At 47.7% G+C, this 22558-nt stretch overlaps 9 protein-coding genes across 9 annotated transcripts; 5 read left to right on the forward strand and 4 right to left on the reverse strand.

Moving 5' to 3' along the window:
* The first annotated feature begins 129 nt into the window (after positions 1–129).
* Positions 130–1234, forward strand: BO83DRAFT_374392 (uncharacterized protein). The gene is made up of 2 exons (XM_025530189.1): positions 130–923; positions 981–1234. Exon 1 carries the CDS (start codon positions 599–601, stop codon positions 914–916), a length of 318 nt encoding a protein of 105 aa, XP_025392547.1. The 5' UTR covers positions 130–598; the 3' UTR covers positions 917–923; positions 981–1234.
* Positions 1235–1306: 72 nt separating this feature from the next.
* On the reverse strand, positions 1307–3309 carry BO83DRAFT_433607 (FAD-binding oxidoreductase). The gene is made up of 6 exons (XM_025535700.1): positions 3026–3309; positions 2571–2967; positions 2428–2518; positions 2046–2376; positions 1790–1995; positions 1307–1744 (listed from the first exon to the last, which is right to left on the reverse strand). Exons 1-6 carry the CDS (start codon positions 3247–3249, stop codon positions 1440–1442), a joined length of 1554 nt encoding a protein of 517 aa, XP_025392548.1. The 5' UTR covers positions 3250–3309; the 3' UTR covers positions 1307–1439.
* A 329-nt stretch (positions 3310–3638) lies between these two features.
* BO83DRAFT_433608 (uncharacterized protein) lies at positions 3639–5034 on the forward strand (the record flags this gene model as incomplete). The annotated part of the gene is made up of 6 exons (XM_025535701.1): positions 3639–3787; positions 3849–3914; positions 3970–4074; positions 4136–4514; positions 4569–4643; positions 4712–5034. Exons 1-6 carry the CDS (start codon positions 3677–3679, stop codon positions 5032–5034), a joined length of 1059 nt encoding a protein of 352 aa, XP_025392549.1. The 5' UTR covers positions 3639–3676.
* Positions 5035–6929: 1895 nt separating this feature from the next.
* Positions 6930–8427, forward strand: BO83DRAFT_404948 (putative protein kinase; the record flags this gene model as incomplete). Its single annotated transcript, XM_025533764.1, has 5 exons — positions 6930–7099; positions 7172–7513; positions 7582–7894; positions 7945–8185; positions 8237–8427. The coding sequence occupies 5 exons, from the start codon at positions 6930–6932 to the stop codon at positions 8425–8427; spliced, it is 1257 nt and encodes a 418-aa protein (XP_025392550.1).
* A 1268-nt stretch (positions 8428–9695) lies between these two features.
* On the forward strand, positions 9696–11650 carry BO83DRAFT_395041 (phytoene synthase; the record flags this gene model as incomplete). The annotated part of the gene is made up of 10 exons (XM_025533049.1): positions 9696–9718; positions 9766–9886; positions 9912–10258; positions 10303–10476; positions 10524–10567; positions 10629–10663; positions 10713–10810; positions 10854–11155; positions 11195–11416; positions 11445–11650. 10 exons carry the CDS (start codon positions 9696–9698, stop codon positions 11648–11650), a joined length of 1572 nt encoding a protein of 523 aa, XP_025392551.1.
* Positions 11651–13095: 1445 nt separating this feature from the next.
* BO83DRAFT_449317 (uncharacterized protein) lies at positions 13096–14594 on the reverse strand (the record flags this gene model as incomplete). The annotated part of the gene is made up of 5 exons (XM_025536740.1): positions 13096–13340; positions 13414–13509; positions 13588–13964; positions 14034–14107; positions 14381–14594. 5 exons carry the CDS (start codon positions 14592–14594, stop codon positions 13103–13105), a joined length of 999 nt encoding a protein of 332 aa, XP_025392552.1. The 3' UTR covers positions 13096–13102.
* Positions 14595–15282: 688 nt separating this feature from the next.
* On the reverse strand, positions 15283–15713 carry BO83DRAFT_384436 (uncharacterized protein; the record flags this gene model as incomplete). The annotated part of the gene is made up of 3 exons (XM_025532587.1): positions 15283–15495; positions 15558–15615; positions 15670–15713. 3 exons carry the CDS (start codon positions 15711–15713, stop codon positions 15283–15285), a joined length of 315 nt encoding a protein of 104 aa, XP_025392553.1.
* A 987-nt stretch (positions 15714–16700) lies between these two features.
* On the forward strand, positions 16701–17500 carry BO83DRAFT_449321 (uncharacterized protein; the record flags this gene model as incomplete). Its single annotated transcript, XM_025536741.1, has 1 exon — positions 16701–17500. The coding sequence occupies exon 1, from the start codon at positions 16742–16744 to the stop codon at positions 17498–17500; it is 759 nt and encodes a 252-aa protein (XP_025392554.1). The 5' UTR covers positions 16701–16741.
* Positions 17501–19447: 1947 nt separating this feature from the next.
* BO83DRAFT_329208 (transcription factor) lies at positions 19448–22364 on the reverse strand. Its single transcript, XM_025528185.1, has 5 exons — positions 22083–22364; positions 20854–22035; positions 20430–20801; positions 20120–20373; positions 19448–19997 (listed from the first exon to the last, which is right to left on the reverse strand). The coding sequence occupies exons 1-5, from the start codon at positions 22277–22279 to the stop codon at positions 19558–19560; spliced, it is 2445 nt and encodes an 814-aa protein (XP_025392555.1). The 5' UTR covers positions 22280–22364; the 3' UTR covers positions 19448–19557.
* Positions 22365–22558: the final 194 nt, after the last annotated feature.

Genomic DNA, 22558 nt, shown 5'->3' on the forward strand with positions numbered 1-22558 from the left:
CTCGGCCAAATCTATCCATGTTGTAGCCTGAATAGTCAGGTGTCATTTACATGCAAGAGCCACTACTTTGCTATTAATAGAGATGAATTGTCGATCTCATGCTCAAATGTCAACCATTGCCCTTGGCAGCTAAAATCCACGATGGGTTGTTCATACAAGCCAAGAAATCTTATGGATCAGGCCTCCAAGGGTCTACTCAGCCTTGTCCACATTGCAGATCGATCTACCCACGCTTATCCACCCTCACCAATCGACTCGTGAACAGCGCAGCAGACTTCGTATATCCCGGTCTATCATTGACTTTGATGGGTGAACAATGTTGCTATTTTCAGTTTAGGCGTCAGACATTTGGAACATGTCTATCTTGGACTTACTTCGTTGGCTAACTGACTGGACGCCTTACGGGCCTAAATGTCGATCATCCAGTAAGCCTTCAGCTACAGCTACCACGGAGGAGTCAGAAGACAATATATAATCTGCAGAAATGCCCGCAGAGCTATTCACAGACTCACAGACAATTAACGGAGAATTTACAAGTCCACTTCCATTCATTGGCAGACTCCACACCTTCATCTCTAAACCAAAGAATATCATCACCATGCAGCTCCTCTCCATCCTCCCTATCGCGGCCTTGGCTAGTACTTCCCTCGCAGTACACTGGAACGTGACCCTCTATACCGACACCGAGTGCACCGAATATAAGTGGTCATACGCCGGAAACCAGAGTTACGGGTGCTACTCGCTTGAGACATACAACCCAACCATTCAGTCTATCAGGGCTGAGATTCCCGAGGATTGGGTTTTCGATGGAGCGAGCGGCGGTGCTTGCAATAACTTTCACACTTTTGGGGGCTCGGGATGCTGGACTCAGGGTCAGGGATTTAAGTCTTTCCAAGTATACCCGCAGGCAAGCTGAGGTGATGGTGAGTGTATGTTCGTCTACTTGGTGGTTTGCATGTCGCTGATTATTGCTTCTCCAGTTACCCAACGTCGATGGAATAAAAATGACTCTTTGTTCATGGTATACATGCCACTTATATGATATATGCTTCAATTGTATCTAGCTTTTTTGCCATGCGCTCAGCACTAGGGATATACTAGTCATGAGCATTTGGTTTTCTATAACATAACCACGAGACGAGGTTTCTGTTGTACTTAGACCAGTTACTATGGGATCTTTCGCTCTTATCTTTTCTGGAACGCAATGGTATGTGTAAAAAGTGTTCAGATAGACTTTATATTATACTCGGGTTGATTTGGGCGGTAGCTATTCGAGACTGAAAGCCTTGGAATCTATGCATCAATTGCTGATCGAAACCGGTTATCATATGGCCACGTATATTTCTCATTCTACGAATTCGACGGACCACTTCTCCTGAATCCTAAAAACGAGGTCCATCACTAATCGTAGACTTGTTTTCATCCGAGTTTGATAATACTCATGCCAACTTGATAGCCCTTGACTGCGATCCTACCTTCGAAAGCAGCCACCCACCGTTCTGCAGCTTCTGAAACACCCCGTCAGGGTCATACTTCGCAGCAATGCTCTTGAGCCTTGCTACATTCTCAGCACCATAGCTGGATAGTGGATCTTGATCGCGAGACGCATAGTTGGAGTACCGGTATGGAAGATACGCGCCAGCCTGCTTTGCAGTCGCTTCGGCAACATCCACAATTTTACGGACTGCTTCTCGGACGCGATCCTCGTCTTTCGCATGTTTCCAGTCGGCCATTGACAAGAACCCTATCTTGTTAGTTTCGTAAGGATACCATAAGAAGGGCAACATACATTGCTGGCCTACTGCTTCTAATCCAAGAGGCGTTCCACCGTTCTTCTGACTCTGTTTCATGGCCAAGGAAGACATGGGCTGGAATACGTTGGTCAGGACAAGGCCTTCAACGTCACTCAAGGCCTCCTGCTGTTCTCGGCGGACCCTCTCTGTTGCTTCATACAACTCTAAACACGGCCGACTGGACATGGTTCGGAACTCATGACTAAGGGTCTGTTAGCATCCCACACACTTTGAAGTATCGTTACAACCTACTGCAAAATCTCAGGTGAGATGACGGAGGCAACTGCCTGAACAAGCTCATAGATTGAGCGAGTGCCAGGAGGCACAAAGTCCATCAAGAAGGGGATATCATAGAATGACTGGAATGCAGCAGGCTTCTCGACAGGGGCACAGTAGAAGAATACTAGAAGGATTGCCTGGCTGGTAGCATGCCAGACGAGAGATGCCTTGCTGTCAACTTCAATTGCTTCATGGTACTTCATGAGACCCTTGACGAGCTCGGGGTACGCTGTTGGAGGGTAAACACGAGCTTCAGCCCACGACTCGGTAGGCACTGTCACTAGGTCCATCTTGGTTACGATACCTTGGGGTTTGGTCAGTAATCAAACCATTTTACTTCCGAGAAAAGGCTTACCGAAGTTAGGACCGCCTCCCTTGAGGGCCCAAAATAAGTCGGGATTTTCTTGCGCATTGGCATTGACAATGCTTGAGTCCGCGAGGACAACCTGTGATCTAGTTAGCGAGCATTTGGAAGGAGTGCAGTACATGCAAGTCTACCTCATAATTAGTTACACCCATTGCACCCACTCCATACTGGCTGTTTTGAAAGGAGATTCCTCCTCCCAGGAGAAGACCAGGAACGCCAACAGTTGGAATCCGACCTCCTGCCACTGCGAGGCCATGGAGATCGAGAGCCTTATAGACATCAAGCCATCTTAGCCCAAGTCCTACATCAGCGGTAGACTTGTCTTCCGACAGCTTGACATGGTTGAATTTGCTAAGGGATATGACTACTCCGTCATTATTGCTGGTGAACCCCGGGTTCTGTAGGTGGCCGCCGCCTCGAACAGAGAACTTAATGTTGAAGAAACGACAAAGAGAAAGAGCAGTTGCGACTTCCTGTGCTGACGTTGCTGTGACCACAACTAATGGCTGGAGCCAGCAATTGATTGACCTGTGTAACAGAATTAGTTCAATTGCACATGTGCCTCGAGGGTGTGTCATCGTCATACCATGGTACTTGACGTTGGGTATCATACCCATCCGATTCCCGGAAGATGGCATTTTCTCCGAAAAAGAGAGGGAAGACTTGGGCAAGATAGGATGCCCGTACAGAGCCCTTCTCATCATCCGAAAGTGCTGCATACTTGGACAGTAGGTCCTCGATTGTTGGGGTTGTGGAAGTGTCAACGTTCGCTCCCTGAACGATCGCTGCAATGACTGCTGCACAGCTCATTATGGCTTGTGTGTGAGGCTGCAATGACAGGGTTGCTTACCAGATACCCCGGTCAATAAAGGAGAAGAAATGAGGATGTTCACGAAAAGGAGAAACCACGTACGGTATCCACTGTGCTCATTAAATAGGTCACATTGGCGATGGTCAAGGGAGCCGGCACGCGGAACAAAGCCCAGGATTTGCGGGGCTCGAACAGCCCTAGTCTGATAGTCACACACGCTATCCTACGCCAACGTTTTTCTTGCCTTTCATGTTGTCTATTATAGTACAGGGATTTGATTCCTTCTTTATCAGAGATTTTCAACTCAATCCTGGCTAAATGCAATAACGGGGGACTTTATCCTCGACATGATCCCCCCTCTGGACTCGACATTTCTACCATGGCACACAAGCAATGACCGGTGTGGGACATTAGATTAATTGCAGGATGGACTGGACGGTCATACCGCGAGATGGTGGTCTACCTACGATGACTACTACTGTCCGTATCATAGTCCTCGTCCTTGCTATCCCAACTACCCTGGTTTGCGGTCTGCGGGTATGTACCTGACGCCTGATAAGGATGAAAAGCACAACTCATGCAATGACATGTCTCTTAGCTCTACCTACGGAAAACTGTTCTAAATTCATGGGGACTGGATGACTGGATGGTAATGGTCGCGCTTGTTAGTCTCCCCAAATGCTCGAGCGGTGTGAGACAAATTACTGAAGCGACAACAGATCATGGTGAACGGATTCTCGGCGCTTGCATATACCATCACCTACTATGGTCTCGGAAAAAAGACCAAGGATGTTTCAGATGCGGACCTGCTGGTTTGGTGGAAGGTACGCTGAGCTAACACACCCTCTAGATTGGACAGCGACTGAGGTCACAGGCAATACTTAGATCTACTATGCTGCGCTCTGCAGCTATTTGCTCGTTGCTGCATCGGTCAAGACAAGTTTAACTGTCTTTATAATGCGGCTTTTCCCCACCCGCAGCATTAGCATCGCTGGCAGATGCATATTGGGATTTCTAGCGGCCTTCACACTCGCAGGAACTTTGGCTCTCGCATTTCAATGTCGACCTGTTCGCGCTGGATTCGACAAAACCATCCTTGATGCTAAATGCTACAGTGTTGACACTTCCTTTGCCATCCTCATGGCGCAAGGCGTTATTATGTTTGTGATGGATCTGACCATCCTCGCACTTCCGATCCGTCGCGTGTGGCAGCTTCAGATGCCACTTGGGCGAAGGGTCTTGGTACTTGGACTATTTTGTCTTGGTATGCGAAAGCCTCACCTGGACCAAATAGTAACTGACTGATATGTCCGCTCAGGTTTCACAGCGTGCATCGCGGCACTGGTTCGCTTCAGCACTTTGACCTATGCCAGGGACGAAAGAGACTACACCTGTAAGTATAATGGTATCAGTGGTTTGATGAGGATATTCAGATCGCTTACACATATTTACCAATAACAGACACGGCCGCTAATTCACTCATCTGGATGGAACTTGAGTTCAACCTTGGTCTCATGTCCGGCTCCCTTTCGTCCCTGCGCAAACTCATTAGGCTTCGATCGCCTTTCGGGTCGCGACAAACCTCATCTTTCACGGGAAGCCGCTCCGCCAATGTCGAATTGGGGAGATATAAAGGCTGGGGTGGGGGTATAAGCAAGCAAACGGAAATCAACAGGGTTTTTGAGATCGTAGACAGCAGCCAGGAGCACATTGCCCCAATTTACGGTCAGGGTGAATTATGCACCACCACCAATGCATTCTCCAATGGGAAGCTCGGCCGTTAGACTTTATCTTCGCTCAGGATAGAGATCTGTTAACTCTGTGCTAAAATCAATTTCAAATGCAATTACCTTCGCTCAATCACGCAGCAGCGGTAGAAATACACACGAACCGTTGCTGCTAAGGGGGAGGGGCCGCTGTCAAATGAGCACAGCTCCACTAATGCCACCGGCACAGACGCTAGATCGACCGGCCGTTGGACGGCGCGGTTTTATCATTCCCGCTGACTGGTCTGGACCTGCTTTCGCTGCCACTAACTAACCATTTACATTTTACACAACTAGCTAGGCTGAACTAGGCGTGAGCAAGGAAATCAGTGAGCATCCGGGTTCCGGTCGGCGTTACTGTTCCAAACAGCCGTTGGACAGCCACTCATCATGCCATCTTCCCTACCATCACAACAAATCTGTATTCCGCTCTTCCGAGTAGTAGGAGCGATTCTACCGGCAAAATATTTAGTAAATACTTCTTCACATGCTAGAGCCTGTAACATAGGTCACTATTGCACAAGGCCTGAATATACTGCCTGAGGCCCCTTAAGTAAACCAGGGGGTTGCGTAAAACTTCCGCAGCCATATTGCGAAGCAGCCCTTGAAGAGAGGCAGTGGATGGACCTACAGGTTCTACAGGATGAATTTTTTGTGACACCCTACGAAGGCTCTTTATAGAAGACGTTGCGAGAGCCAGCGTGCGCTGGAAAATATAGTGCTATGTTATAAGCGGAACCAAGATGACTATGTGAGGAAGCCTGGACAACATGGCGGTAGCGCCTATCTACACATCCTACACATCCTATATTAACTATATACATTATACCTTGTTCCTTTCATGGCAACTCGCACAGTTGCTCCTAAGCTGTCTGGTACATGTGCTATCAACGGTCAGTCATGGAAAGCCAACCCAGGAATTTCTGCCGACTGGACAGGATCCTGTCGGAACCTTTGGGGTATACTTTGATAATGATTTGTACCTGGTGGTAATTAGTACATGTCTTGAGCATCAATTCTGATTGATGCTATTCAATTTATTTCAATGGTAGTAAAGTATCATCATGAGTTGAAGTGATAGGGAATTTAACGCTGATATCACCTACCTAGATCTTGACCTAGTGCTTTCATTAAGCACTAGCTGCAATATAAACACTCTTTATGGTCATTGTAATCACGTGAAATTACAATACGCGTGTTTTTGTGGCCCAGATCCAACTTATACCTTACTATAAGTGACTCTTGGGGTGCCAGAGCAGATCCACAGGAGCTAGATCTACCCAAGTTCGCAAAATAATCATGTCCATTCTACTGACTTATTGGCATAGTTACTACCACCGCCAGGTTACTGGTAGTGGAAGAATGGCGGGCTTAGTCTGAACAGAGGTACTTCGGTCTACACCACAGGCGAGCCGGGTGAGTGCTTCATAATCTCGGTGCTGGGAAGCTGAGGCACGAATATGAGCTTCACTCTAGACATATGTTCGTCTAGCATGTAATAGCGTTTGCCAAGCCTGTTTTGACTCCGATGACGCGTAACCAGCGGCATTTTGGACACGCTCCTGTGGTTGCTTGACGTCAAGATGCCATATAGTACTTACCATAGTCATTAACTATCAAGTGGTCACAGGCTGACTTCGCTTGAGCTCGGGAGCGTTGGATGATTTTATTGGCTGAATGGTTGTTTCCCCCAACCCGTATCAGGATCCATTAGTCACGTCGCGACCTGTATCGTGCAATGTGAATGAACGTTCACCAACCGTGCTCGGTCTCCTTAATGATTGTCAACTTTTGAACAACAACTCATAAATAACACAAGTGTCATTTGGCTTGAAGGAAAGTTCTGTGTAATGAATCCTCTGAGGTTATCCGTTCCTCGTTTGACTGCCTTGCTTCGCAAGAAACCGTTCCCCATGCCTTCTGCCGGGCCACCTTTACCGCCCGACATACTCGTTGACGAGGAGATCTCGCCAGTATACAATTCCAAGTACTTCTATCCAGCGAAGCCGGGAGAGGTACTCGGCGACCGTTACCAGACTCTGGTAAAGGTTGGCTGGGGCGTGTCTTCAACGGTATGGCTTGCGTGTGATCTGCAAAGGTAGCCTTCAATAAAATCTCCGCCATTCGAGACTTGCTGTCGCTGACCAACATACAGGCAGATTGAGGAGCCCGGGAGCATTGTGGCACTAAAAATTGCTAATTACAATGCAAGCTTTGCTGGTCATGAGTGTGAAGTTGAAGAGCACATCTCTACGGCAGACCCATCGCATCGCGGCCGCTCACTCATCCGAACATTACTGGACTCTTTCCAAGTTGAAGGCCCAGAAGGTTCTCATTCATGTCTTGTGTATTCGCCAATGAGGGAGCCACTATCGATGTATCAACGGCGTTTTGATGAGAAAAAGATGCCATTGCCGCTCGTCATAACATACATCCGTGCCCTTCTTACGGGCCTCGATTATCTTCACAAAGATTGCAGGACTGTTCATACAGGTAAGTCCATCACGCCCCTTTCAAGGCTTCTCATCGATGGTACTGAACTCAGGTGATTGTGTAGATATAAAGCTCGAAAAATATCATGGTCTCATTTGAGGACCCAACTGTTCTTGCTGAATTTATTGAATCTCAGCTTGAAAAGCCAATGGCCTTTAAGGTCGATTCGACAGGGCGACCAGTGTATCAGTCTCGTAGTGACTTCGGGCCACTCAAAAGCTTGAGAAGTATACCACAGCTTGTTGACTTTGGCTTGGCAACGAGACTCGAAGAAGATGATGATTGGGGTGTCTGGCCTATTCAGCCGGACCACTATCGGGCACCAGAGGTCATATTGGGTATTGGGTGGCAAATGCCTGCAGATATCTGGGATTTTGGTGTTCTGGTATGTTCCGTTATTCCCTAAGTCTGTTGCATCCACTAACTTGGGACAAGCTATGGGATTTGATTGAAGGCACAGAGCTATTTCAGCATATCCATGATAAACAAGGTCGCTACAATGCTAAACTACACATGGCTGAAATGGTGGCTTTACTCGGCCCACCCCCTCCAGAGATCTTGCAAAGGTATCAATACATGCGAGAATACCCGTGGCCGGAACCTGTTAGACGAGAAGATGACAGACTATGTGAGACCGCAGAGGAGTACTTCGATGGGCCATTCTTTGACAACAATGGTATTATGTGGTTCTTTATCCGGAGATTTCCAGTTTACTTACTTAGTTTAGGTCGCTTTATATGCGAAGACTTAATTCCCAACCGAACATTAGACAACGCGGTTTCCTTTCTTGATGAAGAGGAGAGAGATAGTTTCGTTGACCTTGTCAAGAGAATTCTGGTTTGGCACCCAAATAAGAGACGAACGGCAGGCGAACTGGCCGCACATCCTTTTCTACAACCCAAGCAAACGATTACTTGATTTTCTGCGAGCGCTTGCTGGTGGACAGTTCGACGGTGGCATCAAACAGCCGGTTCAGACGTTAGCACAGTTGTCATTCCGAATGGCATGTACAGCTGGTCCGTTTATGTATGCCAATAATACAACTAGACTTTGGACTGACTTCATGATTGCATGCGCCACGTCACCGTGGACATCATTCTGATAGCTTTTCACAGGCCCCCCTAGCCTGGTAGGTACTTTACTTCGTATTCTCACCACCCCCGCCTTATCGCCGAGGAAAGTCTCTAATATTGGAGTAGGTGAAAACACACCCATCTCATTTTATGTTTAGAAAGTTAGTTCAGAAAATAGGCTCGCACGAGGCATCTTTCTGTGGCTCATCGTCGGCAAATGGCATGGCGTTGACGGTCCTTTTCTCTACGATTGCATCACCAGGAACTGTTATGTTGTCGCTGATCACAAGGTCGCGGAATTTTCTTTTCTTCATATCATCATGTCGATTGGTGTAAACGGAGCGTGTGCCATAAAGAAGCGTAGAAGAGTCTATAACTGCCATAGACGGTGACTATGCCGATGGGGATTCAGTAGCGTTGTTATGCTTCATGTAGGCTGTCAGCCACTTACAGGTTAGACATCGCTAGAAACTTGAGAATTTCCGAAATCTTACCTTTTTATAGCGATACCAATGAAAAATGTCTGAATGCTATAATGGTAATTGAATTCTGCCGAGATTCTTACCAAGAAGAATGATGAAACTATTTTTTATGTAGGCTAGGACGGTCAAGGCCTTGCTAAACTTCAGTAAGGTGTCACAATTGATTCAGCTTCGCCGCCCCAAGGGCAACTAATATTGTGAACAACGGCAAATGGGTCACGACAGACCTTGACAAAGCTCCAAGTTTATCCTCAAAATGTGAGCCCCCCGTACCAGGGTTATCTACGTCATGTGACCCAAGCCTGTATCGGTAACGGTAACAGTGTAATATATAGTCCTGTATCTTTCGATTTCGACATCAAGTCTCAGACGCACCATATGCCCAAAAGGCACACCAACAAAGTTCACTATGCATGTCAAACTTTAGTAGCCACATTGGCCACCGAGGGGTGATTGATGACATTCAATGATCTGCAAGATTCAAGATCTATAAAGCAATGCTACGTCCAGAGTGGAAACGGCAATAGTATTTCCACCACACATTTGTTGCAATAGACGCTGGGAGCTTTTGAATCCGTTGATTTCTCGGACTGTGCAGTTCACATATTGACATCATCCAAGGCACTTCAAAATGGGCCTAGATTATCTCATGGTGTAAGTATACTAAGTAACATGTTATGCTAGCCATGCTTATTATCTAGGCATTTGACATACAACATCCCACTCGCAGTGGTGATGACATTGGCTTACTGGCCTTTCTATACAAAGCTGGATTTATACAGAAATAGCAACACTTATTACGGTCTACCCTCTTCATCCAATGTACGACACCTTCTGATACCTCTAGATTGCGGTTATATCAAACATTCCCTGGGACTCCTATCTTATCAGGACTCGGATCTTGACATATCCACCATATGCGATACTAGGACCAAGCATATGCTTGATCCCCATCGAGGAGGTTTCCTTCTTCGTCATTCAGACATACAATACAAGCCTGTTGTACATTATTCCAACAAAGCGCTTTGTTATGCCTATGTACCTTGGACCGCAAGATGCACTGAAAAGAAATCTAGGGATTGTCATTATTGGCTCGAGTCAATTTTCGGGACTGGCTAGTGTATATCATGGTGGACGGTATACCTACCTAGGACTCATTCTAGCTTGGATCTGCCCATTCATGATGATTCAATGGTAAGCATACACGATCGATGAATGGTGCACGCTAATTCTATTAGGCTGGTGGCCTATCGGTTTATTGTACGACTTCCACTTCGAGAGGTATCTCTGGCGGTCTGTATACCCACTCTTTTTCTATGGGTTGTAGACACAATCGCCTTGGGAAAGGGGACATGGGTGATTGAGTCAGCCACTAAGTTAGATATTCAACTCTGGGGGAGTCTGGACATCGAGTAGGTGCCTATGAGTGAGCAAGCTTATCTAAGTTAATGTGTCTTAGGGAAGCGATATTCTTCGCTGTAACAAACATCATGATTGTGCTTGGTCAATGGCCATTGACAATGCGATTGCATTGGGCAGATATAATATGGGTACCACTTCAAAGGCGGAATTTCCATCTTATGGACAGCTCTTCGCGCAGTTTATCACCAGACGGAATGGAGAGCTCAACATGAAATACGTACATAAGCTAGGCGATGCAGTGATGAGACTCAAACAGCGCAGCCAGAGTATGTACATGGGTAGTGCCATGTTTGAAGGTCAACTTCGCATTGACTTGATCTTTTTGTGAGTGCCTTGAGATGTTGTCGTGCAGCATACTAATGTATAGATATTCATTTTGCCGAGTGGTAGATGATCTAGTGGACGAAGCACCAGACAGCAGTACGGCACGGTCTGTGATTCAAGAGAGTGCACTGCTTCTTGAGCAGAGATACGCAGGAAAGAACAAGGCGAAGAGCATACAATCTGACCCAGCCCTGCTATCGTCCATCGAGCATCTTCCTGTTGAAAGGCTGTCGATCGAACCACTTCAAGGCCTGTTGAAAGGCTTCGAAACAGATCTCGAATTCAACACCAGCAACACCAAATCTCCTATCTTAACCGAATCAGGTCTCGAGAGATATGCCTACCGTGTCGTAGGAACAGTCGCCGAATCCGTCATCTAGCTAGCTGTCGCGCACAACCGCCTACGAAACCTTGAAAAACACACGCACCAGCAGACGATCACCGCAGGCGCACTCATGGGCCAAGCACTCCAATACGTTAACATCGCCCGAGACACTCAACGCGATGCAGAAATCGGGCGCGTGTATATACCCACAACCTGGCTAGAGGCGAAAGGGCTCACACCAGCCAAGGTTCTGGATTGTCCCACTGATCCACAAATACAGAGTTTGAGGATGAGACTACCAGATCAAAGCGGATGAGTGGTATATCATGACAGACGCGGCAATCGGGAGGCTTCCATTGGAGGCCCAAGTCCCCATCCGCGTCACGGTGAAGAGTAATATGGAAATTGGGAGATCGTTGCGGCAGTTGAACGAGCTGCGGACAAACGGAAAGATGGAAGTCCCGCTGTGGAGGCGACTGAAAGTGGCCTACCGTGCATTGGCCGATGGTATGTAGGTTACTGCAAGGCTCATATTGTATCGATCTACATGAAAGGATTAGGAAACAGGTTTTTCTTTGGGGAAACGGGGTAGATGAATCTAATGGGCCTGTTTACATAGCTGCTGCCCCTTTGAAAAATACTAAATATTCGGATTTCCAGCTGAGGGTAACGGTGGGACCTTAGTTGATTAGTATGTGCTAGATTATGTGCTAAATGGGAGAACAATACGTAGTAATAGGTTCTTATATACATATAGCATTGCGGTACTTTCTCACTATAATAGAACATTATATATATTATTCGGAGAGAAGACGCTACCTCGTAGGGTCACAATTGTGGCATTTCTCTATAGAAGGCACATACCCAAGATTATGAGAAATAGCGGGAAAATAACTATAGATATAATAACCATGGTATCACCAAATATTCCCCCCTTAGGTTGTCTTCAACTTTCAAGAGATGCGCGTCAAAACGAGATGGATTCGATTGTCCTATAATCGCCGATCACCGATCTTACTGCACGTTATGGCTAGTATGACGAAGGCAAGTAACCATTGCTCCGTAGCACCTTGCATATGGTGTTCTGTACGTTGCCTGCTGCATCGCCTTACTTTCAGCCAGTTGCCGCTGCAAGGTATCAATCCAGGACCCCTCACATTGGATGAAAACTGTGTCATGAAGGATGGGGCGTAAGTTTCAAGTGTTGCCGCTTGTAGAATGTGATGTCAGTTATTTAACAATGTCCACCACTGGGATTGTGGCCGTAGCATTTGTGATCACGATGTGAATATGATGGATGTCGAGAAGGAAGAGGCGAACAAGGAAGACAGTAGTCCACCACGTTGGTATTAGTGACTTACAATACTACTTCATTTAAGGAAGTTCGCTGGGGTCTAGATCTATCATAGTGTCAATCCGGTGCGCTTCAGGCAGTGAATCCTCCGGACTTGAACCGCTAGGCCATCTGGGAGCAAACTAGGGTTCTGACCCAACAAGGTCAGAACGCGCATTCCTTATTTATAAGGTTAGGTAAGTCCGAGATCAACCGGATCATTACAATAGTGCTATACATTCTAACCAGTCACTTAGGCAATAGTCCCTTACTAAGTAATTAATGAGCCAGTTCCGACGTACCTTTAGTGCCACCTTCTTGGCGTAGCATAGTCCAGTTGTTATGGTACTGTTGATGGAAAGTGTCATATCGTCTAATGGTAATAAGGCCGCGGGGGCTTCATGTCAGGGAGGAGTATGGAAAGCGAGCGTCTTATTGAAATAGAGCTTTTGAGGATTGATATTGAAGTGGAGAAGGACGGCGTCATATAGTCCACATGCTAGACTGTGTCGGCGGCCGAGACAACCCTGATAATTAAGAATAATATACTTTTTATGCGAAGTTAATGATATGAGGGTCTATATCTTAAACACCTAGCCCACAAAGCCCACCCAATGCACCTATGACTTCCCTTCTAGGTCTGTGCCCCAGCCGAGTCATGTCCACGCGAGTCAGCTTGATCCATCTCCAGATCAAAGCTCAGATTCGTGAACCCTTCCTGTCTCCGCTGCACACTGCGAAGATTGCAAGTGCTGGACATCCTATCAAGCCTTCCGCCACTATCACTCCGCCATCCAGACGCATGGAACCTCAAGACTTGTCGGAACGATGGTACGCAAGCTGTGACGATGACCAAACTTGCCTCGACATTACTATTGAACCAACAACCACGTTAGCAACAAACACTCAAGCGTAAGGATATAAGAGGGATAGAAGATTACATACATCCAAAGAGCCACCGCACCCAGCAAATATGTCTGGTCTTGCTGCGTCAACATCGGCACCGTAGCCGCCAGTCGCAATGTACTCGTAACTAGTGACCTGAACACACCCATAAGCAATTAGCCACGACTTACGACCCACAATCGAAACATGTCCAAAGAGAAAGATCAGACGTACAAACCGCCCAACCCAAACATAAGAATCAACCCAAACCTCTTCTTTGAGGTTATTTGCAACTTCAGAACAATAGGCAGCGGCATGACCAGCAATACCAAATCAATAAACATACTTGCCACCACGCCCGCCATGAAGATCGGGGCTTTACTCCAGCAGCGTCCGTCTATGTCAGGGTACCAGGACTTATGTACCGGCTCGCAAGTAAACAGAAATAAACATTCAAGGACAATCATGTAGGCGACGACGAAGGCGGTCATGCCCCATAAGGTTATGCGCCATTCCCGTTGCATATCAGAGAGCCGGTAGTAGAGAATAATGAGGGAAATTTTGGATAGACCGAGGGCGGGAATGTACATTATTGCGCCGAGGAGGAGGACCTATTTGTTTTTGAGACGTTGTTAGGTGGTGGATGAGGGAGAAGGTTGGGTCGGGGATGGGGTGTGTACTCGGACGGTTCGGTTGTATACGGTAGGGGTGAGGTCCCATTCGTGGACGCCTAGGCCGGCGTTGGTGTAGCCCCCTGTTGTATGGAAGTGTTTGAGTTAGGATTGAGCTGGGCTCGGTTGGAATGTAGGTGATGGTGCGTACATAGGAGTAGGGATTGAGTTAATACTGCGAAGATCTTTGGATTCATCATGATCAGTCATCGTATTGGTGTTGAGAGGGTGGTTTACTAACCCATGATAATACAATGACGACTACATGAAATCTCCTGTAAGCAATTCATGTGACTGGAAATCTCGAGGACATATTTGCATGCATCAATCATTAAAGGTACATCGGGCACACTCACCATCATCAAGCAGCCACTTCCGCACAATAACCACCCGCGTATATAGTCTCACCAGGAGACCTAACGTACTGATTGTTACACCTATAGTGACCACAACCAGGTTCGCAGTATAATAGTGCTTCTCTGGACTGTCTAAATCAGGCGTTACACCCACAGGTGCAGGAATAACGCCCGTGCCAGTCCCTGTCGAGGCAGCGGTGCTGGTGGCGCTCATAGCAGCGGCACACAAACATTATCCAACAACGGAGAAGAGAAACAAAGTTTTTTTTTACTCTCCTCTCATATAGGTCCCAGGCACATAAAGCAGATTAAAAGGGCAGGGGTTAGGTACACATGTGAACTTTCCTGATCGGAAGGATTCCGTCCGTTCGCGTCCGAGAGTTGTCAGGACCGGTAGCTGGAAATAGGGTTACTTATTCAACCCCTGCTCTAGCCTGATAAGTCGTAATAATGGTATCCAATAAGAAGCACAGTCTATTTGACTTAGTGTGCAAGCGAACTGAGCGTCTCAAGCTGATCTGCAGGAGGGTTGTGGCAGGCTTGACTCGGCAGATGAGAAATTCATCTATTTGTGCTGGGCATGGAAGAACTTCGGCGGCCGAATCTAGATTGAACACTATAGGTACAGAAGGATGGGAAACCTCATTGGTTTTGTTGCTTAGTGTGAAGAAAGGGAAGGGACGAAGGATCTGATTAGGTGGGTGAGGTTGGCCTAGTCTGATGTCTTAGCTTTTATTGGAACTATGAGGGGCGATCGCGGCCACATTCCGATACTCCTGATCAAAAGTACTGTGCACCCACTTTGCATGAGTGGCAGCTGAATAGTGGGGAGAACTGTTTATGCTTCTTGGTTGTTATGCTATCTGTAGGTTGAGTAACTGCCTGAACTCGAAACTGTAACATTACCACGCCAAACTTCCATCTGCACCCGCCTGACCACAGTAATATGATAGTTCGTCTCCTCCGATGTGCTGACCCTCGGACTTGCAGTAGTACAAAAGGTCTTGGTCACTTAGTACTGTGCAATCCGGACATTGATCCCATTGTTGGCTGCCTGTGTTGCGGTTCTTGTAAGAAGCGCAGGCCTTCTCCGTTGCTGCCTTGTTGAAGACTTTCTGTACAAGTTTCCGTTCAATCAACAGAATTCCCATGAAAATTATGGAATGGGATAACTAACCACGTCCTTACCAGGCGAGTCATAGCAGAGTCCTGTGTAATGGAGGTCTGCTAGCGCACTGCACTATGTTAGTGGCTGAGTTGCATCTCAAAGAATGGAACCTGATGCCTACCCAGTAGCGAAGACTGTGACAAAGAGAGCTGTAAAATGCTTCATTGTGCTTGTGAACTCTGAAGAAAGAGAAGTGCGTGTCGTTGAATTCTGGTTCAGGGTAATCCTTAATATCTTGTCGAAATTGACTGACTACAGCTCAGGAAAACCCGCAATATATGATGTCTCTAGCCAAGTCTCTCAGCATCTTCTAGAGCATCATTCCTCTCCGACTCTCCTACTACGTCGAAGGAACAGTAATTCCGAGTATCTTCCGCCTTGATATCGCCACCATCAAATCATTAATATACATCTCACCGACATGCCATCCTTCAAGCAAACCAAGACCAGCAACGAAGATCACAATAACCTGAAGAGGGACATCCTCAGACAACATATAACTCAACCACAACGCTCAAGCTATATCTATAATACTATCACATCCCAGAGCACATCACCTGAGCAGCGACTGACCGCAGATCCACATGCATGTCTCATCCTGTGCCAAGTAGTCGATCCGTGAGTTCTTCCTATCTTAACGGGCGGAACGCACATGGCACAAACCCCTGAGCTAATCAAATAGAGCAGCGGGAGACAAAAATCATCTATTAAGGTTTTGGGGCGTGAAACGGGTGGGCCCACTTGGAGCCTTGACTGGATAGATAGCGGCTCGATCCGTGGCTTAGATTGACAACCGGTTGTCTTGGTTAGGGCTACGGGCAAGAAGCGGATCGTGTAGTTTACTCAATTTGGTAGATCGTGGCTGCATAACTAGTCTTGTGCGACTTGTGATTGTCGATCTTGTATTTCTTCGGGAGTTCCTCGGGGACTCTGGGGGATCTGCGTGAGAGTTTCGGACATCGTTGATCGATGTTGTATGTCGTGATCTTGGCGATGTCTATACTTCTTGGCGGAGCTGGATGATGTAGTAGGAGTAGTTGTGTAGAGAGGTGATAACAGGCACTTTTAAGATGCCTGGGGATATATAATATATAAGTCCATACTATTCTCAATGGAAGACACGAGACAGACTCAGCAAGTTCGGGGCCCCGTTTAACCATCAGAAGAAGAACCCGATCAAGCAACCGCACACCATGAAGCCCCCACTCCTCGTGACTATTCTTTCCGCAACCCTTTCCTCCGCCGTACCAATCGCCAATACAACCACCATCTGCGGTCCCGACGAAGCAATCATCCTGCTAAGCAACAACACCACTAAGACCATCAAGAAAGCCGACCTCAAGTCCCAGATCCCAAACCTCACCTACCTGCCATCCACCAACAATGACAGCACACAACCCCTGCTCATCACCAGCGTCTCCAGCCACAGGAACAACAACACCACCACCAAGCGCGGAAGCTCTACAAACCTGATAATTCCTCTGGAACCACAGAGTTTCCTCGGCTGGGACATCGCCATGTCGACCATCACGCACGCCAACCAGGCCCCCGTCACCCTCGCCATCCAATCCGGCCAATCCATCGCAAACAGCATTACGACTGGCGCCTCGGCCGACTTCACTCTCATCGAGGACTTCCTCTCTCTGACCACCAGTATCAGCTACCAGCAGACCACGACGAGCACGATCACTGGCACCGTGACGATGACGATCCCCAAGGGTAAATGGGGCGCGATTGTGAGTAATCCGCTAACGCATCGGACTCGTGGGTATGTGTTCAATGGGGAGCCGGGCAACGGGGGCAAGTTTGAGTACTATCAGGCAGATAGCTATGAGGATACGAGTTATACATATGGCGAGGGGAAGTTGGAGTGGGTTAAGGGGGTGGTTACGACTTGCTTGGGGGATGGGTATCCGTTGAAGAGGTGTGAGGGGGATGGGGCTTTGGAGTGAGTGTGGAATCATGTTTGTGGTTGTGAGTATAATTGTGCTTTCATGTTAGTTTACAGCTGAGAGATTGGCTCTTATGTATCTCCATCGATGCTGTCAATGCATATAGAAACTCCCCTAAGGTGTTGTGGCTGGAGGTGCTCCTTTTGAGGCCTGGCTGTCTGCCATATGTGGACAGTGTAATAACTTCTGGGTCGAAATATAGTGTGTAGCCACACGTAATTCAAGGCAGTCCATGAGTAGGAGACTGAAGCTTTCATCCTTAGCGTATGGTGTGTGTGAGGGGACATGTGCCAGGGCCCCTCTAGCTGAATATATTCGCCGTCTCCGGTTTGTGCACTTCCTTATTCAATATGCATATAACTTACACCGTCTGCTCTCAAGTAGCTTCTTTATCATTCTAATGAAAAAAACAGCATTTCAATTGAGGTGGAGCTTAGTGTTATTTGGAACCGGTGGACTTCTCCATGAATGTCGCAGTACTGTAAGCCATGGATACCAAGGCGGTGGCCACCGTGCATATTGACCGCATACCTCCGCCCCTTTCTGTTTCCTCCTTCGCATCATCGATCATACTCACACCTTGATATCGAAGTCTCTGTTTACATAAAACCACCCATGCAGGATACACTAAGAGAAAAGTGTGACCGTTTAATACGGCCACCGCGACTATCCTTGGTCAGTGTATAATGACATGATAGACCGATTGCGCTAACATCCTAGTACTAGATTCTTAGCGATAACAATGTCCTCCAATTGGAGGAGCAACAACTTCAAGATGCACTCGAAAAGAGTCGAGAATACTGGTACCAAATTGCAAATTTAGCCTTTCAGCTACGGGAATCAGGATTAAGTTCAGATTTTACAAAGCCCCGTCTCGCTCTACATAGAATCCCGAAACTTCAAGTTCGTTCTGGACAGTTTCACGTTCGCCCATATGGAATGTCGCCTATACGCAGTCTTTGCTGTGAAGCTTCTTCAATCTGGACTCTGTCTACCGATCAGGATTGCGGCAAACTCAAGAAGCAGATATCACACCTCACCTTCGTCTAAGTTGGCACTGCTGTTGCTACATTCTTCAGCTTCATCGAGGATGCGTTCAGTTCATGGGACGGCATGAGCGGAGGAAATGTCATTGGACCAAACTATCTTGGAATTCTCTCCCTTGGATGGTGCTATGTACTATCTGCGAAACGCAATTCTCGATCAAATATCAGGGGACCCTCTCTCCAGACCCTGACCCGACACCCTTATCCTCAGAGAGAGCGTTCAAGCACTTGTCGCATTCGCACGTCTGCATGGACCTTGCAGGATCGGGCCCGTACACTTGCAAGGACCAGAATTACATCTTGAGAGAAGATGTATGGCGATTACCGAATCATCCTTCAACCGACGGGGACAATGAGAGCTATCAACATGGACCTAGAGTACCTTGGGCGCCGTGCGGAGCATCTCTCACAAAGGACTGTGCTCTCTATGTCACGGCACACTTGGACTGCCCCCGACATGGGTACGAGTATGACCATTGCGTGTGGTACTTGCCGGATGGTACTCTAATGCAGGACCGAGGTTTCTCGGAACAAGTAACGCCGGTTGTATTAGAGGGTCATTTCGACAATATCCAGTTAAAGACACGTAGGGAATTTAAGCGAACCCAGCTTGATCAGAAAGCTTCGAGGGAGGCCTCAGGGCAAGTGTTCTTGTGGTTCTTTTTTGGTGGAAGGACTACCCTCGGAGAGCATTTATCAGGAAGAATGGCTTAAGGAGATATGGGAAAATAATATTAGTGAGTTTGGTGGCGGCGAGTTTGATGATAGAGAGGTATCGGAACCGGTCGTTAAGTCTGGGGAGTTTGTTGATTCATGGCTTGATACTGTTAGTTGACACTGCCTAGGTGTCTCACAAGTTGCTTATTGAGGGAATAGCTTTAGTAGGGAGAAATTTACGGCCCGTAATATGTGTTTTTGCCTAGCACATTTCTATTCTTTACATGGCCTTCATCCTTCTTGGTGTCTTCCAGCGGAACTTGGCACTATCAATGACAATCACCTCCCGACAGCTCACGAATCAGCCCGAAGCCACCGCCACATATCTGGAACATCAATCCAGGAGAGAAGACCGAGGTCATCCTCAAACGTGCTGGGGCCAATACCAGAATATGTCCAATTTGAGGAGTCCAAGCCAGGGGTATCTTGAAAGGATGAAGTGCTTGGGCCATCGGGAGCAGGGTAGTGTCTACCGGCTTCGTCTGTGAGGTTCCGATCGGGATTCAGTTCCACATTAGAAGTGGGCCTATATGAGGGACGGCCGTGGATATTTTGACTGAAAGCCGCCTGTAAGAAGCGAAGCGATGTCCTTGCACATTGGCTGAATGTACCCATGTGTACGAGGATCTTCTCGCATTTCTCCCAGGCTTCTTGAACCCTAACAAAATCGATCGAGTCGGATAGTGAAGGTACTGAGTGGGCCATTATGAGAACGAGGGCACATGTAGACGTGTCTGTTTCCGATAGTCAGTTTGATGATTTAGCTTGTACCGTGACATGCTCTGCCATAGAGTTGAGGAGAGAAGAGCCACGAATGACCACAAGACGATGAAAGGGAGAATGGGTGACCACTTACAAAAGCCATTGTACCACCACGCATCAGTTAATGGTGTTGAGTATGTCTCATAGATCAAGTGAATAAGCTCAGTTGCAGTGGACACACAGGTAGCGGCACATTTATCTACTACGCAGGATTGTAGGGTGCTCTCGGCATCTTTCCAGGCCGGATATTTGTCTTTTCGGGATTCATGTGAGTGCTGGGGCGAAGTATAATCTGAGCACACCTGGGTAAAGATTGGTCGGTAGAGAAGTAGCCGGATGTAGTAGTACCTGAGACACTAAGTATATGTGATACTTTCATATGGGGCTAGGGCGAGATTGCTTACCGTGAACGAAGAATATTTCTTTGACGCTCTATAACATCCGATTCCTCAATGTGGCACTCTGGGCGACTAGAAGCGCTCCAGCTTAGGTAGGGTGGTAGGGTGTCCTTGAAGGACTGTAGCTGCCGTTCCAGTTCCAAAAGGGAATCGAAGTTTCCTTCGGACCATGATGTCGATCGTTTTGATTCCTCGTTGAAACGGCCTCGCCACATGTTATACACATCTGAAAGAATCCGATCCAAAATTCGATAGAGCTTGATAGTTGCCACGTAGAACCCCATAGTAAGAGGAACGTCCTTTCCTGTGGCAAAAGGCAAGGGAATCGGGGCGAGATGGCTGGTCATGCTTGGCCGACCGTGTGTCATGCTCACGAACCTAGACAGTGAGTCGGTCAGGTGAATAGAGCCGTTCACAGTAGAGCACTTACACATCTAGCATAACACATCCATGCCATGTCCTGCGCCGTACTTCCGTTTCCAATACTGTCATCGAGGACGCATTGTTCGTTTCATGTAAGCCCAGGCCTTGGGCGAGGCGGCATGCTAACCCAATGGCATTCCAGCATCTACTGGGGTACGGGCTGCTCTGCAAGTACAGAGCGACAATAAGAAGAGTCTGAACCACCCCGACTGTATGGATCTCAAGGAGATCAAGTCCTACGAAGCGTTTGCAGCGGAGAAAGAAGGAGTGGGCTGTTGCCTCTCGCTCCTGCAGCGGAAGGTCCGAGAAATGGCATCCAAGCGCAAACATCCCATTTAGAGCACAATGGAGCACAATCGACTTGGGGGACGAGTCAGACCTTCCTCCGAGGCCGATATGCATGTCTGGTAGCTTGTTCATACCATCGCTTTCCGACTTCCACAGGTTATCGTATGCTTTCTCGAAGCTGGGTCGATCGAAGAAAGGGTAGATGCAGGCCACACGGTCAAAAAAGCAATTTAGAAGGTGATCTGCTAGTGGGCGGGGTGGGAGTGCGAAGTCATTGAGTCGGTACTGTGTGTTAGGTGCCTCGTGATACTGGTAATCCATTGAGGTATTGGTACCACCTTTGGCCCGCGGCGAAGATTGCAACGGGACAGACAACCGTGCGAATCTCATCAATGAAGCAATGGAGGAAGATCCATAGAATTCCCGAGGTGGAGCTGGAGATGCCAAGGTATCATCTGACGTCGAAATCTGGCCCATTGCCGTGACACGGCCCGGGGTGTCAAAGTGTGGAGGTGCGGATCTCTGCTCCCCACGGAGGGGACTGCGGTTCGGATAGTTCCGAGTGTGATTGGACATCCTTTGAGATGCGTCTTCTGCTTCCTGAAGAGTAGGTAGAGAAATCTGGGGCGGATGATCTCTTGGGACTGTTCTTGAAGTATGGAGACTCTGGCCATCCGGAAGCCGCTCATCGTGGGGAGAACTGTCACTCTCTTGACATACTAGACTACCTTGGGTAACCCTTGAGGACGTCGACTGCCAATTCCAATTCAAATACTGGGATTCATGTGAAGGTGAGTCTTTCTGGTGTGGTGATTCCCTGTGTAGATCCGGTGCTGACACCCCGGCCCGTAGGCATAGATCCTCGAGTTCAGTGATGCGCGAACGTAGAACCCGGATGTACCTGTTCTGTCAGCGGAATTACTGACTACTTCATTAGAAATAACTCACTCATCCTGACTAGCAGTTCTGTAGTTATCCAAGCTGTATGAGCACTGGCCAATTCCATAGGACTTTCGGTCGCATGACCCACAGATCGGTTTGCCTCCATCACAGCGGATCTTTTTCTCCCGGCATGGATCGCACGCCAATGCGACTTTCCGTCGCATGGTACGCTGCTTGGCAACACCGCTAGTTTTTGGTGGCATCTTGTCCCTTCCTGAGCTTAACTAGAACATTTGCTTTGCTGCCACTGGGTTTTGCATATCGATGTTATTCAGGAGCCAGTCAGCTGGTCGTTGTGGCACCGGTCAGCTGATCATGGACGACGGGCTCCGGAACGATCCGAGCATCTGCAGCTGAGACAATCCCCTTCTTTTGTGACTTCCGGTGTACAGAGAAACACATCGTCTACTTAGAATACGCCATGTTTAGAGACTATTGAGGCTTTATCATCACAACTTCTTACAATGTCTCATTTACAATGC

Source organism: Aspergillus eucalypticola, assembly GCF_003184535.1.
Source record: "Aspergillus eucalypticola CBS 122712 chromosome Unknown BO83scaffold_2, whole genome shotgun sequence".
Classification (NCBI taxonomy): Eukaryota; Fungi; Ascomycota; class Eurotiomycetes; order Eurotiales; family Aspergillaceae; genus Aspergillus; species Aspergillus eucalypticola.